The sequence below is a fragment of the Aplysia californica genome, unplaced genomic scaffold, assembly GCF_000002075.1.
Source record: "Aplysia californica isolate F4 #8 unplaced genomic scaffold, AplCal3.0 scaffold00081, whole genome shotgun sequence".
In the NCBI taxonomy this organism is placed as follows: domain Eukaryota; kingdom Metazoa; phylum Mollusca; class Gastropoda; order Aplysiida; family Aplysiidae; genus Aplysia; species Aplysia californica.
Window position 1 is genome coordinate 720,428 of NW_004797351.1, and position 15,845 is coordinate 736,272.

General features: G+C 40.2%; 1 protein-coding gene across 1 annotated transcript in view; it reads right to left on the reverse strand.

Moving 5' to 3' along the window:
* LOC101855476 overlaps nt 1–15,845 on the reverse strand; it is a 56,977-nt gene that overhangs the window by 16,346 nt on the left and 24,786 nt on the right. The window contains exons 9-18 of the mRNA XM_005094398.3: nt 14,916–15,005; nt 13,777–13,818; nt 12,884–13,035; nt 10,455–10,573; nt 7,697–7,821; nt 6,050–6,920; nt 4,882–5,216; nt 4,289–4,366; nt 1,896–2,004; nt 697–913 (exon numbers count right to left, since the gene is read on the reverse strand). Coding sequence (XP_005094455.1) covers nt 697–913; nt 1,896–2,004; nt 4,289–4,366; nt 4,882–5,216; nt 6,050–6,920; nt 7,697–7,821; nt 10,455–10,573; nt 12,884–13,035; nt 13,777–13,818; nt 14,916–15,005 — 2,138 coding nt within the window. The remainder of the gene's footprint in view (nt 1–696; nt 914–1,895; nt 2,005–4,288; nt 4,367–4,881; nt 5,217–6,049; nt 6,921–7,696; nt 7,822–10,454; nt 10,574–12,883; nt 13,036–13,776; nt 13,819–14,915; nt 15,006–15,845) is intronic.

Below are 15,845 nucleotides of genomic sequence, written 5' to 3' on the forward strand. Positions count from 1 at the left end.
AGGGGGAAAGAGCGCATGTATGTGGGAGTGTGATTCATAATCTGAATGCTCTGAAAATGAATGAAACTGAATCAAAGCACCACTGAATTGATGGCAACAGCATATTTTGTGATGAAGCAACATTGAAAAGCAATAAAGATTGAGGGGTGGGGGGGGGGGGAGACAGAAAAGTGTGTGAGTATGAGAGAAGGATTCATAATCTGTACGCTGCGAAGATTTTTTAAAAATTGAACGAAGCAGCCCTGAAATTAAGGTTATAGCACCTTTTCTGACAACATATTTTAAAGCAACAAAGATCCGGGGAGGCAAGAGAAGTGTGTGAGTAAGTGAGAGTGTGATGCATGGTCTGAATGCTGTAAAAAAAACTCTACAAAAAGCAAATCAAAGCTGAGCTAAGGAAATGGTTACAACATTTTAATGATAAAACATATATCAAAGCGAGAAAGATCAGGTATGTGTGTGCTGTGTGTGTGTGTGTGTGTGTGCGTATGTGTGAGTATACGTGTTTGTGTGCGCAAGAGTATATGCTTGTGCGTGATTCACCATTAAAAATATCTGAAATTCAAGACGGTATCTTCAACTGACCCTCCCTTCTAACCCCCCCCCCCCCCCCCCCCCCCCGTCCCCAAAGGTTCTCATTGAAAAAGTATCCCCCCTTCCCCCAACAACACACACACCACCACCGCCAGCACTCACTCCTGACTCCTGCGTCTGACCCCCGCCACCACCGTCCCCGCTGATCCCTTCCTGGAATGCTCTATATACCCCGATGTGGAGCTGTAGGAGCCGGCCGGCGTGGAAGTGGCTGAGCCCGTGCTACGTGTGGTCGTGGAGGCCGCCGGTTTGACCGATGACACTTCCAGCTCAATGATGATGCTGCTGCCACATTTAGGACACATCAACGTGGGCTTGCCTGGAGGGAAGACATTTGGGAATTTTACAGAAAAACTTTTTTTTTTTAAATTTTGAAAACTCATTGACCTCACTATGGTTATATTTCATGTGAATTAACATTTCTATGACAAATTACATGCTATAACATTTATTGTTTTAAAAAAAGGTCAGTTTACTTTAAGAAAAAAATATTTGTGAGTTATAAAAATAACCAACTTAATTGTTGTCATATTTGTGCAGTGCATAAAGTTCTGTGGTAAAGCTACTCCTGCATTAAGGACACATCAGGGCACGAGGTATGTGCTTACTGGAGAAATAAAAGGAATAAAAATAAAAAACAAACAATAAAGAAACCCATCTAAGAAACTATGGTTATATTTTGGGTAATTATGGTAATATTTTAGGGGGATAAGGGGTTTTAGGAAGAAAATGCTTCTGCATTTAAGGCCCGTGGTGTCATATGGGCTCATTTTGCCTTGACAGAAAAATATTGGAAATCAAAGGAGCTCAACAAAATAAATCAAAATACCTACGGTTATATTTGTGCAGCGTAAAACGTTTACATAGCAAATGTATTCAGTGCACATTAGGGTCAATTTACCTCAAAAGAAAAGTCAATAAATTTATGGAAAATAAAGGAAGAATACTTAGGAAAAATGGCATTTGCCACAATTTTCAAATTTTGTTTTTGTTCTCTTTCATTTATTCTTTGGCTTGTTCCATTTTTCCATTAAAACCTGTTTATTACAAATGGCTATAAGCCTTAGTCATGTACTAGTGACATATCTAGAAGTTGTACATGGATAACATAGCAGTAGTACATATGAACACGTGAAGGAAAGCAGAAGTCTTCATTTAAAAAATAATAATAATAATTTTTTTGAGACTAGAGATGTACATTCCCCAGAGACCTGCTAAATTTACAAACAAGTAGCCATATTCAACTGTTTTTGGCTTCTCAAGGAAAACAAATTCTGGACATATAAGCCAAAAGTTCTTACCCATCAAATGTTGCATGGAGCGAAGATCCTTGCTACTGCCGGAAGTGGGTAAAGGCTGGCTCTTGTGGACCAGCTCATGTTTAAGAAATCTTCTGTTACACTTCAGACACTAAGAATGGAAGCAAAATGCATTCACACTGACAAAATAATGATCATAAGAAGAAGCAAAAGACATATAGAAACAACAAATGAAAAAAAAAAAAAAGACAGGTTACATACTTTCAAAACTGTCAAACAGCAGTCAAAAAGTGAGTTGAAAACAAAGAGAACAGTATTGCTTCGTTAATCCAGTAAAGAGAAACACATCGATACCATTGCTGCCACTCTGGGCAGAGACACATCCCAGTGACAACCTCCTAAATCCCCTGTCATTGACATGCTTGGCATTTTTGTGAGTTGAGGTGCAGTAACCACTCAGCCACTGGAACCCCCTTTGCCTGTTCATTCCTTGAGCCTTTATTTCCATCATAGGAATCCAGAGATCAGTGTCAATATCATGAACAATAAACCACTTCACACACTCCCCACACCCCTCCAGTAGCTAGCTGGACACCCAATCCACTCTTCTTCCTATTTAGTATTCTTCAAATACAGAGGTGGGAACTAAATGCCACAAAACACAACCACATGAGTCCATGGATACAATTCAGTGAAGAAAATTTTTTTTTAAAGCTACAAGAACTCTAAGAGTGGATAGGCCATCCTTACACATAATTCCAAACTGGGGATACATCTGTGATCAGACTAATGAAGCTAAGGACAATCCAAGTAGCAAAAGAAACTTTTCTATGTTAGTAACATAAGTTAACTAGAGCAAATTTTACCAGTCTTTTCAGAGACACTAAAAATCAAAACCAAAAAAACCCTCACTCTCCCCCCCCAAAAAATAATTAAAAAATTAAGCAGCATCTGTTGGTTTGGATAAGGAAAAGTAAGAGATTTCCACTGAAAAGACATGGGGAAAAAAACAAACTTACCCCATTTAATGAGTGGCACTAAAGTTAGGTAGCGTAAACACGGCCTCACGGGCACTCGCGGCCTTCCGACTGAGTGGTATTGGTGAAATCGGGGTAATTCCGATCGCTGTTTCTTTGCTCTTTCGCTATAAAACACCAAAAGCCGTACACCTTGTAAATGTTCAGCTTTTCCTCGTTACAATGGTGTAAGTTGTTTTTATGTCCGATTAGTAGGAGCTGGAGAATCGCCGACGAAAGCGAAGCCCCTCGTGGTCGGAATGCGTGGTCGGCCGGTTGAAAAAGTATGAGGGATGATTAAATATCGTCTTTTCATTGGCAGAGAACTGTAGAGCTTTAAACGGGCTTTCTCGTGGTATGTATTTGGCCTTTGGCGTCTAAATAGAAAGCTTTAAAAAATACTGTCAAAATGTTTAAAGATCACTTTTTACACATAAGATGTAAAATACCGGCTTAAAAAATATATCTAAAAAAGATCAGCTTATTTTCTATTAGAATAAAGTAATCAGTTTGAAATTATTTTTCACAATCCATCCGCGAGACTCAGAAAGCATGTGACCCCCCACGCTGGGTACACTACAGTATAGAGCCGACTCGCTCGCCGCGAGGGCCGGTGCGGCGCCGGCCGGGTCAACGCTCGGTGTTTTTGTCGAAATAACGACAGATCATCGTGTTTGAGGCGATAAATACTGATTTGTAATGATCTCACAGTCTTGAAAAAAATTAGGCTCCATATATTTGTTATAGTGATTGTACTCTGTTAATGTGGAGATGTTTAGTGCTTTTGATACTCTTTTATTGTCTGTCAGACATGGGGTTGCAGCCAGTGACTGACTTTAACAAATTTGATCAAATTTTAAACGACTACCATTTTCTTAAAAATTGACTGAGAGGATAAAGAATGGTACCAAAATGCTCAGTGGATATAGGCCTTTCAAATGGAACTGATAAATTTAGCATACAGCTACTTTGAAAATTTAGTTTCTGGTACCTACTAAAGTAATTAACTCTTTATCTCCGGGGGGGGGGGGGGTAAACCCACTATGCTGGGACTGTCTTTTAGGTATGAAATCTAAAAGTGACACATATGTATTTAAATTGGTAATTAATTCAAAGAAAGTGAAACTATTTTGATAGTTCTTCATCTAATGAATGAACTCCCAGTTAAAGACACCTGTTTCTTGTAGTTGCCATAAAGTGATTCGAGGTCAAAATCGTCGTAAAACAAAGTGCCCATGACGCTGCCAGCGTCTCACCAGAACAGAGGTTCCGAGAGCGTGCGAGCCACTGGGAGCGGCTTGCCTGCGATAAGAAATTGTACACGTCCCATTATAATAAGGCAATATCAAGGAAGAGCAGACAACGAAAGCAACACTGACCAGTCATGAGGGACACTGACCAGTCATGAGGGACACTGACCTGCATGGTGACTTGAGACTGGGTCCGGGCCTGTTCCTCCCGGCTGTCCAACACCGGCTGCAACCGCTCGCACAGAATCTGGGGACAGGAGCCCAGATGAGGTGTGACCAATGAGGTGACATATGACGAGGTGAGATATGATAAGATGAGAAATGATAAGGTGAGGTAAGATAGAACCTGCTCTAATAGCCACCTGTATAAGACAATCACCTTCACAAACGACAACTTCCTACCTCCCCCCTCCCCCCCCCCCCCCTGCATTTGTTTTGACAATATAAAGACACTGGCAAATAAACAGGCTTTAAGGTTATACCAATAACTCCATATGCCCAAAAATTGGCAAGCGCCTAATCCCATCGAGCCATGACTTTCTTTTCCAATAATGTTATGAAATAGATTGTATTATAGAATACATTCGACAACAATAATCTCTATCCCTTTGTTTTCTTCCACCAAGGCTGAGTTCTGTGAAAGTGAAAAGCATCCCCCCCCCCCCCCCCCCCCCCCCCCCCGTTACCCAAAATTTCCCTCATGGATGTTTTTTTTATAGTGGCACTACCTCTCCATGTTTCTCTCTGTCGATAACTCCTCACCTTCGCGTCCATTTTCTCCAGGCTGTAATCCCTGCGTTGTTTATCCTTCTTCATGTAATCAAACTCCAGAATGAGGCGCACTTGTTGAGCATCATCTGCCTGTTGGGCGACCTTTTCGCTGCGTCGTCCCAAGCGGTTCTTTTTCCCACCATCAGCCGGCTCCTCCGCCGACCCTTTGACCTCTCGGACAGAGGTCAGGGCACTCAGGTCCAGCGTCTGCGTGATGTTCCCCGAGATGTCCTTCTCCACCAGCAGCGAGGCCGTCGTCGTGACGATGATGATGTGGTTGCCAGGGAGACAGACAAACATGGCCTCTGTCACTTCCTCTTCCTCCACTGTGAAAAAATACATGAAGAAACATAAAATAAACATCATGATTTATCCAAATAACCAATACAAATTTTTACAAAGAAAATCGACATAACAAGTGAAATTTTAAAAAATTAATAAAATAATTAAAGTAGGAAAACAAATACAATAAATTGTATTGTAAAGAAAAGCCAGTATGATAATGGTCATTTAAAAAAACCTACAATATAACAATCTACTGTATTATAGATATCGTTTTGCTAGTCTTTCTACTTGGAGAGATGAGAAAGGAAGAAGAAATAACATGACGATGTGTACTACATTACCGTACATATATAGCATTTCAAGCCTGAAGATACGACAATCATTTCCAGCTTCTTGTAGTTCAACTTTCAAGCTAAAAATCACCTTTACGTCTTAATTTGAGAAAGATCATGTTGTGCAAACTTTGATATCGACATAGCAATGTGATTTTTTTACATGGGACATAAAGAAGGCAGTTATTTTTTCCTTCAAAAGGGTTAATTAAGTTTAACCTTCATAAAATGCAAAACTTTGACACTTAAAGGATTTAGAGGTTTCTTTCCAAAAGATAAACAAAATTTTACTTTAATTAACAAAACGTTAAATTTGTGATACCATGGAGCATTAGAAGTTTCTTTTTTCTAAAAGGTACACAAAGTTTCATTTTTTACAAAAAAGAAATTGAGAAACTGAGAAAATTATTTTCTTTTCCTCAAAAAGGTAAACAAAGCTTTATTTTCACAAAATGCAAACTTGTAACATTGAGTGACATTAGACGTTTTTAGGTCTTTTTTCAAAATTGTATTTTCACTTCATACGAATTTGTGATACTCACAGGTCATTGTATCTTCAGCACTGTAGTCTAGCTCACTCATACTGCGGTCTACAACAGTCTTTTTCGACATGCTCATCTCAGAGGTCTTTACTGGTGACGTCTCTGTCTCATTTGCCGCTTTAATGGGAGACAAAGAGGCAACCTGCTTGGCTAGGGCCAGTCTCAAAGACATCGCCTCGTCATCTTCTTTCAGACTCATCGACAACTGAGAGGTGACTTTGGGTCTTGACCCCCCACCTCTCTCCTGAGAGTTGACGGGAACTGTTGAGGACGATTTTCGGTCAAGCAGGTCCTTGTCTTCCCCTGTTGAGATGATTGCATCCAGTTGATCAGTGTCACCGGTGGGAGGGAAATCCTCAGCAGAAAAATCCCGACTTTGAACTTGGATTTTCTCCGGTGTGGAGTGCGTCATGTCTTGGGAGGAGGACCGTGGAAGATGTTTCGGACCAACGATCGTTAAACTCGTGGGCTTAACGATCAAATCACTTCGACCGCTTGGCGGCGTGGTGGCGAGATGAGAAAGACCTGAAGAACTTGTGAACTCTGGGAATCTCACAACAGAGCCCGATTCCTCTGTCTCGTCAGCAGAATGACCAGCGGCCATCCTGGCTATGGCACTCATGATGGGGTTCACGGTCTCATTGAGGTATAAGTCGTCTTCTGTTGGGAAGCCAGCTGAAGAGCTCACAGCCTCAATGACCTCTACACCACTTTCCTTGTCTGCCTCACCATTCTGTGCCTCATTAGCTACTGACGGGCTAGAGGCAGACACCTTAGACTTTTCTCCTTGTACTTCATTGTTGCTTGGAGAATTGGCGGAGGATGCAGGAAGCTGTGGTGTTTTGCCAAACAGCCGTTTGTCCTCAATGGCCTGGAACAATTCTCACACCAATTAATGACAAAGACTACAAGCTGATGTGCACGTACGTGTATTTGTCTCGACACTATTCTTCTATAAAGTACTCTACTTCTACAAGTGCTGCTAACACATCTACTACTATCTCAGCTGCTGCTACAGCTGCTAATAATAATATTAAAACTACTGTTTCTCTCAAAAACTTCTTTTACTGCTTGAAACTGTTTTCTATCAAGTACTACTACTACTACTACTTCAACTAAACTGCTATTTTTCTTCAAACTACTGTTACTAATACTGGTATTCCCACTACTGTTACTGCTGGAGCAACTACAACTTGTCCATTCTCAAACTAAAACTCAAATGTAGTTGACTATTCTTCTATCAATCTTCTTCTCCTACTAGTTTTTAAATATATACCTTACGGGCGAAATACGAAATTATACAGGTTTAACGCCCTTCACATTTTGGGAGTTTCACTTTTGAAATTACCTATAACGTGTACAAGGTCACACAAATTTATATTTCAACAACAACATCACGAAACATTGCAAGAAACAAGTAGAAGGGAAAAAAAGATCTCATCTGCAGCCAGTTAAGCCCGTTTGTGGGAGGGAAGGGAAAGGCAGTATTGCCCTTGAAGACAATATGCCCTGTGTGTTGTGAAATATGCATTCAAAACTACAGCAGCAACAACAGTAACAATGACAACAACAAGGAAAAGGAAACAGCAGGCTAGAAGAGTATAAGAAGCCAGAAGAGAGGGTAAGATTTTTTAAAAAGGATCTAACCTGCAGCCAGTTAGGCCCGTAATGCCTCCTCAGTTCTTCCACCTCTTTCATTGTCTTCCGCACGTCGTCCTGCCTCGCTTTCATCAGGTCCTCAAGGTTCTGACGTCGAGCAGCCGGAGATGACACTAAAAAAATCACGATTATAATTGTTTTACATTTCCATCGACACAATCTATACCATCAATAATTATAATTATTTTGAATCCCCATAGACACACTCAAGACCATTGATAATCATACCTGTTAAAAGCCCTTATCAACACAATCTAGACCATAATTATCATCATCATCATCACCCAGTGCTCCATCTGCGACAGACATCGGCGATCATGGTTCTCCATTCATTCCTCTGCTCGGATGCTCTTAAAAAAGCTACTTTTCCCTGATCTTTCCCCATTACCCATTTGTTTAGGTTCCCTAAGTAGGTTGCTCTAGGCCAACCTCGGCCTCGTTTGCCTTCGATTTTGTTATTCAGAGCTAGATGTTCAAGACCTTTATATCTATTCAGGTGTCCCAAAAACTGCATTTGTCGTTTCCTAACTGTTTTTAACAATGAGTGTCCAATGAGGGCCTCCTCAAGCACTACCTCATTTGATTTCTTTTCCTTCCACGATGTTCTCAGCAGTCTCCTAATTATTTTAAATCCCCATCGACACAATATAGACTAGACCATTCATAATCATAACTGTTTTATGCCCGTACTGACATAATCTAGATAATTTATAATTATAACTGTTTTACACCTCTATCAAAACAATCAAGGTAATTTAGGAGATATGAGTCACAACGCCGTGGAATCAGGCACTCGTCAATTTTTGGGTATATGGCGTTATTGGTATCATCTTAAAACCTGTTCGTTTATCATCTTACTTTCCATGAAAAAATACTCGTCTATCTAGAATAGAAGCTGAGACATTTGTGACAGAAGGAAGAGGTGGTTGCCTGATTTCAGAGGTAAAATTAGCGAGAAAATGGTCGCCAACGTTACGTGATTTCCAAAACTTGAGAGTCCTTCGGAACTACAAAATTACATTTTTTGTGCCTTTAAGCAACGTTTTTCACAAAAATCCACACAGAAATATGTTTTAAAATGAACTCAAAAGCTGATGGGCAATAAAACAAAAATTCAATAAAAGCTGCCAAACGAACAGAAAAAAGCTGGTTTCTTCAATTGTATTATTTTGACGAGCACCTGATTTCACCAAAACTGCCTCACATATACAATCAAACCTGCCCTGACGACCACCTCTATAAGACGGCCACTTTCCATTTCCCCCCTTACTTTTTTTCTATATAATTCAACTGTGTAGAACAGGCACCTGTCCAACGCGGCTGCGGCCACCATATTTTAACACACAACCCCTATCACATTAAGCAATAACACCTGTCTCAGACGGCCACCTTAGTGACTCCATCACGTTTTGTCACAAATTGTGCATTGGCCCCTGGCGTTGTGGGCAAGCCGTCGTAATTCAATCACCTGTCGTTGTTGTTAGGTAGTCCCTCCAACCGATTATGTTGCGTAGGCCCCTCCTACTGTTGACCAATAGCTACCAATTTTCAGCTGCTGGTGAGGTAGGTGTGTGATCCCTCATAACCCATAAGCCCCACCCTGAACTCATACACAAATCGTAAGTGAGATGAGGGGTCACTGTTTACCCAGTCTGTAACAAAGTAACAAAGGACGTCAACATGAACTTGTGACAGAAGCGTCGCTCGTTCTCCGAGTGGTGGCGACCCATGTGTTTGTTTTAACATGGCACAAGGTCCTCCTCGTCTGATACATTTCGTTTTATTGTCACCCTTGTGCAAAATCAGCAACAACAAAAAAATTACAAACAAAATACAAACCAACAACAACAACAACAATGCGGCTACTTTCGATTGGGACATCAGATGGGAATGGTTTGTTTTTTTCATCTTGATCAGTCCTGCCTAAGGCGGCCACTTTTCTCCTTGACAATGGGTGGCCGTCTTACACAAGTTTAACTGTATATTATATATAAACAACTCGTGGTGTGATCCTATGAGACTCAATTTTATTAAAACACATGACAGTTCGTAGAAATAATTATGACTTACCATCAAAGAAATTGTTATACAGTCACACAATATGCATATATCTACTCTATACAGTAGTCCCTTCAAAGAACTTACAAGAAGATCTATACTGAGTTATCATCAATTCCAGACATGAAAAAATAAAACAAATGATATTACTTTTTTCAATTTTTTGTTTCTGCAATTAATTTCATGAAACTGGTTCTCAATTCAAAAACTAAAACTATCTCAAATCATAAAACAAAGGAGAAACTTAGTCCCATCTTCTGAACATAAATCCTAGGACCAGCATCTCCAGAGCAACAACCCAAGCTCTTTGCTACTGCACCCTGGAGACATGAGTTTGATACCAGAGTGGGGAAGTCTTTTTCATCGAGTATCTCAATCTGTCTCCTGGGATGCTGTATCCCTCTAAGCCCTAGTTGATCATGACAGGCAGGGCAGAACAGGCCAGCATGCTAATGAACTAATTGGTTTATGTTTTAGTAAGAGTTTTTACAGCACTGGCAACACAATAAGGTCATATAAGTGCCAAAAATTAGAGGTACTACAAGAGAGTAATAAACAATAAAAAAGGAGGAGAGAACTGGACGATAGATGTTAGATAGGAAAGAAAGAGCAAAACACACCAACGCACCAGCCAATCATCCTTTAACTAATTTTATAGGGGAGTAAGACATACACAGCTGTGACAAACCTGGAGTCCCATCACGACTGGAAGAGAAGTCCTCTGATTGGTCCATGTCTTGTATCTCCGTATATCTCGGCTTCAGGCGTTTCTTGCGGCGATTCCTGCGTGGTGTTACTGTACCCCGGCTATTGTCCCAGGCAGAGGGCAGAAAAGAAAAACTATTGGTATCTCACGAGAGAGAGAGAGAGAGAGAGAGAGAGAGAGAGAGAGAGAGAGAGAGAGAGAGAGAGAGAGTGAGAGAGAGAGAGGGAAAGAAAGTGAGAGAAAGAGAGAGGGAAGGAGGGAGAGAAAAGAGAGAGAAAGAGTGAGAAGAGGCCGCCTGTGAAAAGAGAGAGCAAGAGACAGAGGAGGAGTGAGTGAGAAGATAGAGGAAAGAAAGAAATGAGAGGGGTGGTGAGTGAGAAAAGAAAATGAGAGAGGGAGAGGGAGTCTTGGCCATATAAAAATTTCTCAAGTCCCTCCACCTTGTCTTTTCAGAGAAAATTTACATCTCTTAACTAATTAACTCTTTCCCTACCAGGCCAAAATCCACTACTGGCCCAGGGCTTTCCCCTTACCTATTTTTACGCCCCTACCCCGCCAAAAGATAATGTCAAAACATCCAACTAAACACACACAAACCATATCTTATGGCTCATCAAACTGAAGGTTAAAAAATAATCTATCAGATGGCGATACAATATTGAAGATTTATTCCAATTATACTACTTTGGGGTTTCTAAAAATGATTATGCAATATCGAAGGCGTCATATGAAATCAACAATTTTCCAGCTTTGAAAGGTCATATCTTAAAAAGTACAACAGCAGTATAATTCAAACTTTCAAAGTAAGTTGCCTCAAGTAATGCGAAGAAATGCTGAAAGTCCTGTATGTGTACCTAATATAGAAAGGAAATTATGAGACATATACTGAAGTCAGGGTAGCCCTTTTTTCCCACATATTTACGTTTCAAAGGGGACAAAAAAAAGCGCTGAAATGACTACAATCCGTCTCTCAGTGTTATATTTTCTTTGGTATCTGCTAACAGGAAGTCTATTCTATTATTTTGAAAACGTGGATCGGTCGAGAATTTCGTGTCTTTTCATTACTGGATTGGAATAGATAGCAAGCCACTCGAGCCGTATTTTGCTGCTCTCGGTTCAGCGAGGCAAGGTCCGCGAGCCGCAGTAGGGAAAGTGTTAACTACACTACCCTTTTTCATGACCTCACTCTTGTTTTTTCCAGTCCCAAAAAAACATTTTTACACCTGGTGGTGTATTACTTAACCCACTAAAAATTACACAAGAAATTGTTTGAAACTGGAAAAATTAGGGAATATTTGGTTCTTCTTTAACCCTTTACTTTCAGTTCTGATCCCCCTGAGCCTTATGGACCGTTGCACCTGAGTTCAACTGAGTTACCCATTGGGTTAAACCACCTAATGCTGGCTGAGGTGCTAATCTGGTGAACAGAAGGAGACGGGTAGCCCACATTCTGGTGGTCACTCGAGTTCATAATAGAGACGTCACTTAGCTTTCTGCTCTACATTCCTAGCACTGAGAACATGGGTAAGAGAACGAGGGGAAGGCTATGTGCCACTTAGCTTTCTGCTCTACATTCCTAGCACTGTGTACATGGGTAAGAGATCAAGGGGAAGGCTATGTGCCACTTAGCTTTCTGCTCTACATTCCTAGCACTGTGTACATGGGTAAGAGATCAAGGGGAAGGCTATGTGCCACTTAGCTTTCTGCTCTACATTCCTAGCACTGTGTACATGGGTAAGAGATCAAGGGGAAGGCTATATGGCACCTGGAGAAGAGTCACAGAGAATGATGTACAGAAAAGTGGGAAGTGCCACAATATCAAGAGGCTAGCCCAAGAGAGGGTAAGGTGGTGAGAAATATTTGTACATGGCCTTTACCTGATGTGATGCAGAGTGAGAAAGGCAGGGAAGTGATAACTGTGTGCGTGGCCGACATGAGCTGCCATAGCAAACAAAGTATTAAGCAGCTCTTTGCTTTCCACCTGGTTTCACTCCTCCATTGCTTTTGCTCTGCGCCTATTTTCCTGTTTAAATCAGGTATTTTTGGTTCTGCAGTTTTCGTTATCAAATCCACATATTTTTGTTCCACAGTTGTTTTCTTATCAAAATTTGCATATTTCTGGTTCTGCATTGATTTCTAATTCTAGTAGAAAAATGTTTTCTTAATTAAACTAAAGTGGTTTTTCTTGGTGAAGCAGGAGTCTCCTCGATTAAATTTGAGGTAATTTTGGCCCTACATTTGTTTTTCTTTGTCAATATTTCTTCGTTTTCAAACTTGAGTCGTTTTGATTTTGCAGTTATTTTCTCGTTTTTGTACAAATATTTTTTAATCGTACATGATGTTCTCTTAGGCCAAATGTTTTCTTTGTCAAATTGGAGTACTTTTGGTCCAGTTGCAGTTCTTAACTTTACCTCTCAGCCTCAGAAGTGGCAGCTGAGCTCCCTGACAACCCCGCATCGCCCAGGTCCGGCAGATTGTCTCTTGCCACAGGGGTCACTGGGGATGCAGGCTGGTCTGACCTCTGACCTCTGCGCTGCTGTCTTGATCGCATGGACAAAACATTCTGGGAAGACAAATATAAATGTACGGATAAATACAATTTTCGCACTTTTATATCCTTCTGAACTTCTGATGGAAAGTTCTCATGGCTGTACAAGAGCCAGTATATATGACTTTTTCTCCAATTTGTCTTTTATAGAGTAAATTTTACTAATTTGGTGAGTAAACTGAAAATTTGGAGATCCTAAAATCAACTTGGAACATGATATAATAAGAAACTAGAGGACAATAATAGTCAGACCCTCATTATTCTTATTTACATAATATAACGTTCCACTAATATAGCAGTGAGTTCAGATTTAAAAGTAATGCTAAGCAAGTGTCACTGACACAGGGTTTAGGTGGGTGGTAACTGGGGTGTGTCCTTGAGCAAGACATGACAACCCCAGCTAAAAAAAACCCAGGGTGTTGAAGAGCGGCGACCAGCAATGGCATGTTTGTGAAATTGTTCTGTATTGGTGTAATATTGTGTACATATGTATGTTTTTATAATTATGTACTTATGCATGTATGTTTGCCATTGTAACCCATATTGCCCTACAGGGATCAATAAAATATAATTCATTATAAACTACAGGCACAGCATAACACGATTCAAATTACTTCATCAGCATCACATGCTGTAACTTGCAAAAGCAACCTCACACAAAAAACATGCAATCACGTAAATAAATGTAACAACCACAGGCAAAAACATAATTGCATTTGGAAATGTACAAAATTCAAACAAGTAAAGCTCCCTTACCGAAAGTTCTGATGCTATCAGCTTTTTCTTGTCGAGCTCAAACTGAAAATAGAATACACAGTTTTGTTTGTCGTTTGTTTGTTTGCATAACGAGAAGTACGAGTACATCGAACCCATCACAGTTTAGATTTAATGTCAGGAAAGTCATGCTCTACATACATGTATAATACCAACCACCCACATTTGTTGATTTGACTGTTCAAATAGAGAGAAGCACTTGACATAACTCTCATTTAGTGAAAGTAAAAAACAAGATATTATTATTATTATAGTAGAGGATTCTACGGCGCTCGCAACTGCGTAAGGTTATATGAGCGCCAAGGGGTGGGTGTCAAAAGAGAAGTCCTTACAGGGAATCAGACTTACTCTGCTCACCTCTCTAGCTTCAACAGCACAAGGTCTGCTTCGACCATCAAGGCACCCCAGAAATAGCAGGTCACAAGAGTGACAAACATACAAAAGAAGTAGAGGAAAATGACAATAGTAAGAATTAAGAAAGAAAAAACAGCAGTTCCCTGTTGCAGATCAGGCACAGTTATGAGCGTGACATGATGAATCAGCCCATTTACAATTCTAAGTGCTTGAACGAGAAATGTCCTTCCTTTGGGAATGGCCTAAAGACACTACAGTCAGTGGCACTGCCCCGGGGGTTAAAAAACAAGATAGATTGACAAAAACAACAGATACAACAAAAAGAAGTAGAACCTACCAGTGGCGCCCTCAAACTAGCCACACATTAAGAGACAATACAGAGAAAAAGAACAAAGTCCCTGAAAGAGAGGCTGGGAAAAACTAACTTCATGTAAACACAACAGCCACAAAGCAGTGCTTCAACAAGGCACATTTTTACGGCCTGATGGTTTGTCCAATACATAAAAAAGAATATCATTAACTGTGATTGACATTTCACCAGAAATTCAGTTCATCGGACATCAGTAATGATTCTTATTCTCATTCTCTTACTGACACAAAAAAATGGACCATCAGAAAATAATAAAAGTAAAGTATAACCCCCACCTTTGCCCTTCCCATAAAATATAACACTATTATACCAGTCCAACCCAATTGCGAGACACTACGTTGTGTAGTTTAAAATTTTGAAACAGGGGGCGGAGAGGAGCACAGACAAGGGAACCTACATCGAGGGTGGCAGCTGACCGTGCAAGGTGGCAGACGGTGAGACCTCGGTGATGCTGATGGTAGGACAAAGGGTTTCCATCAAGATGGAGCTGTGGACAGAGAGATCACATTTGCTCCACAGTTGTCACAGCAACACAATCAGAGAAAAATTTCACATCACAAGTATCGAAGAGAACATTCCACATATATCGAAGGAACATTACCCAAGTATCAAAAGGGTATTTTTTCAAGTATACCAAATGAAAGTTCCATAACTATCAGAGTAGTCGTAGAAACACAATCAACACAAATGTAATATAATTGGTAATTGTAAGGCTAAAATGCCCCTTTCGGCACTGTTAGGTTATATAACAGACAAAGCTCCAGAAATAACAGTTCAATTCAAAACCAACTTTAAGTAAAAAGAAACATAATAATATATACAGAGCTGGGAAAAAAGTAAGACAGACAGACAGATAAAAACAGAGGGGACAGAAAAGAGGAAGAAGAGCACTGATAAACATATGTGAAGCGTGCTGACAAAATGAGTTACTTCTCGGATTCAAGCCTTATTTATGGAAACAGTACATCATGCTTATATATGTATAGGGGGAGTTTTTACAATATATAAGTCAGTATGAAATAATAAAAGACATGTTATACTTAAAGAATATGGCATCAATATGAAATCTACAAATTTGACCCTAGTGTCTATTTTTGGCCAATGTCTCCATTTGTGGATTGCGAGAAGTAACTCCTTTTGTCAGCACACCTCACATATATTAATTTATTTCCATTTATATGTGTGCCATTGTAAATCACATTTCCTTTTGTGGATATATCTTTAAATTTTTCCCCCCCAAGAAACCCCAGACGGTAATTGGTAACATAAAGAAGGAGTACCCTGACCCTCCACACATGCAGAGTCATAACGTATGTTTTAGTAAGTG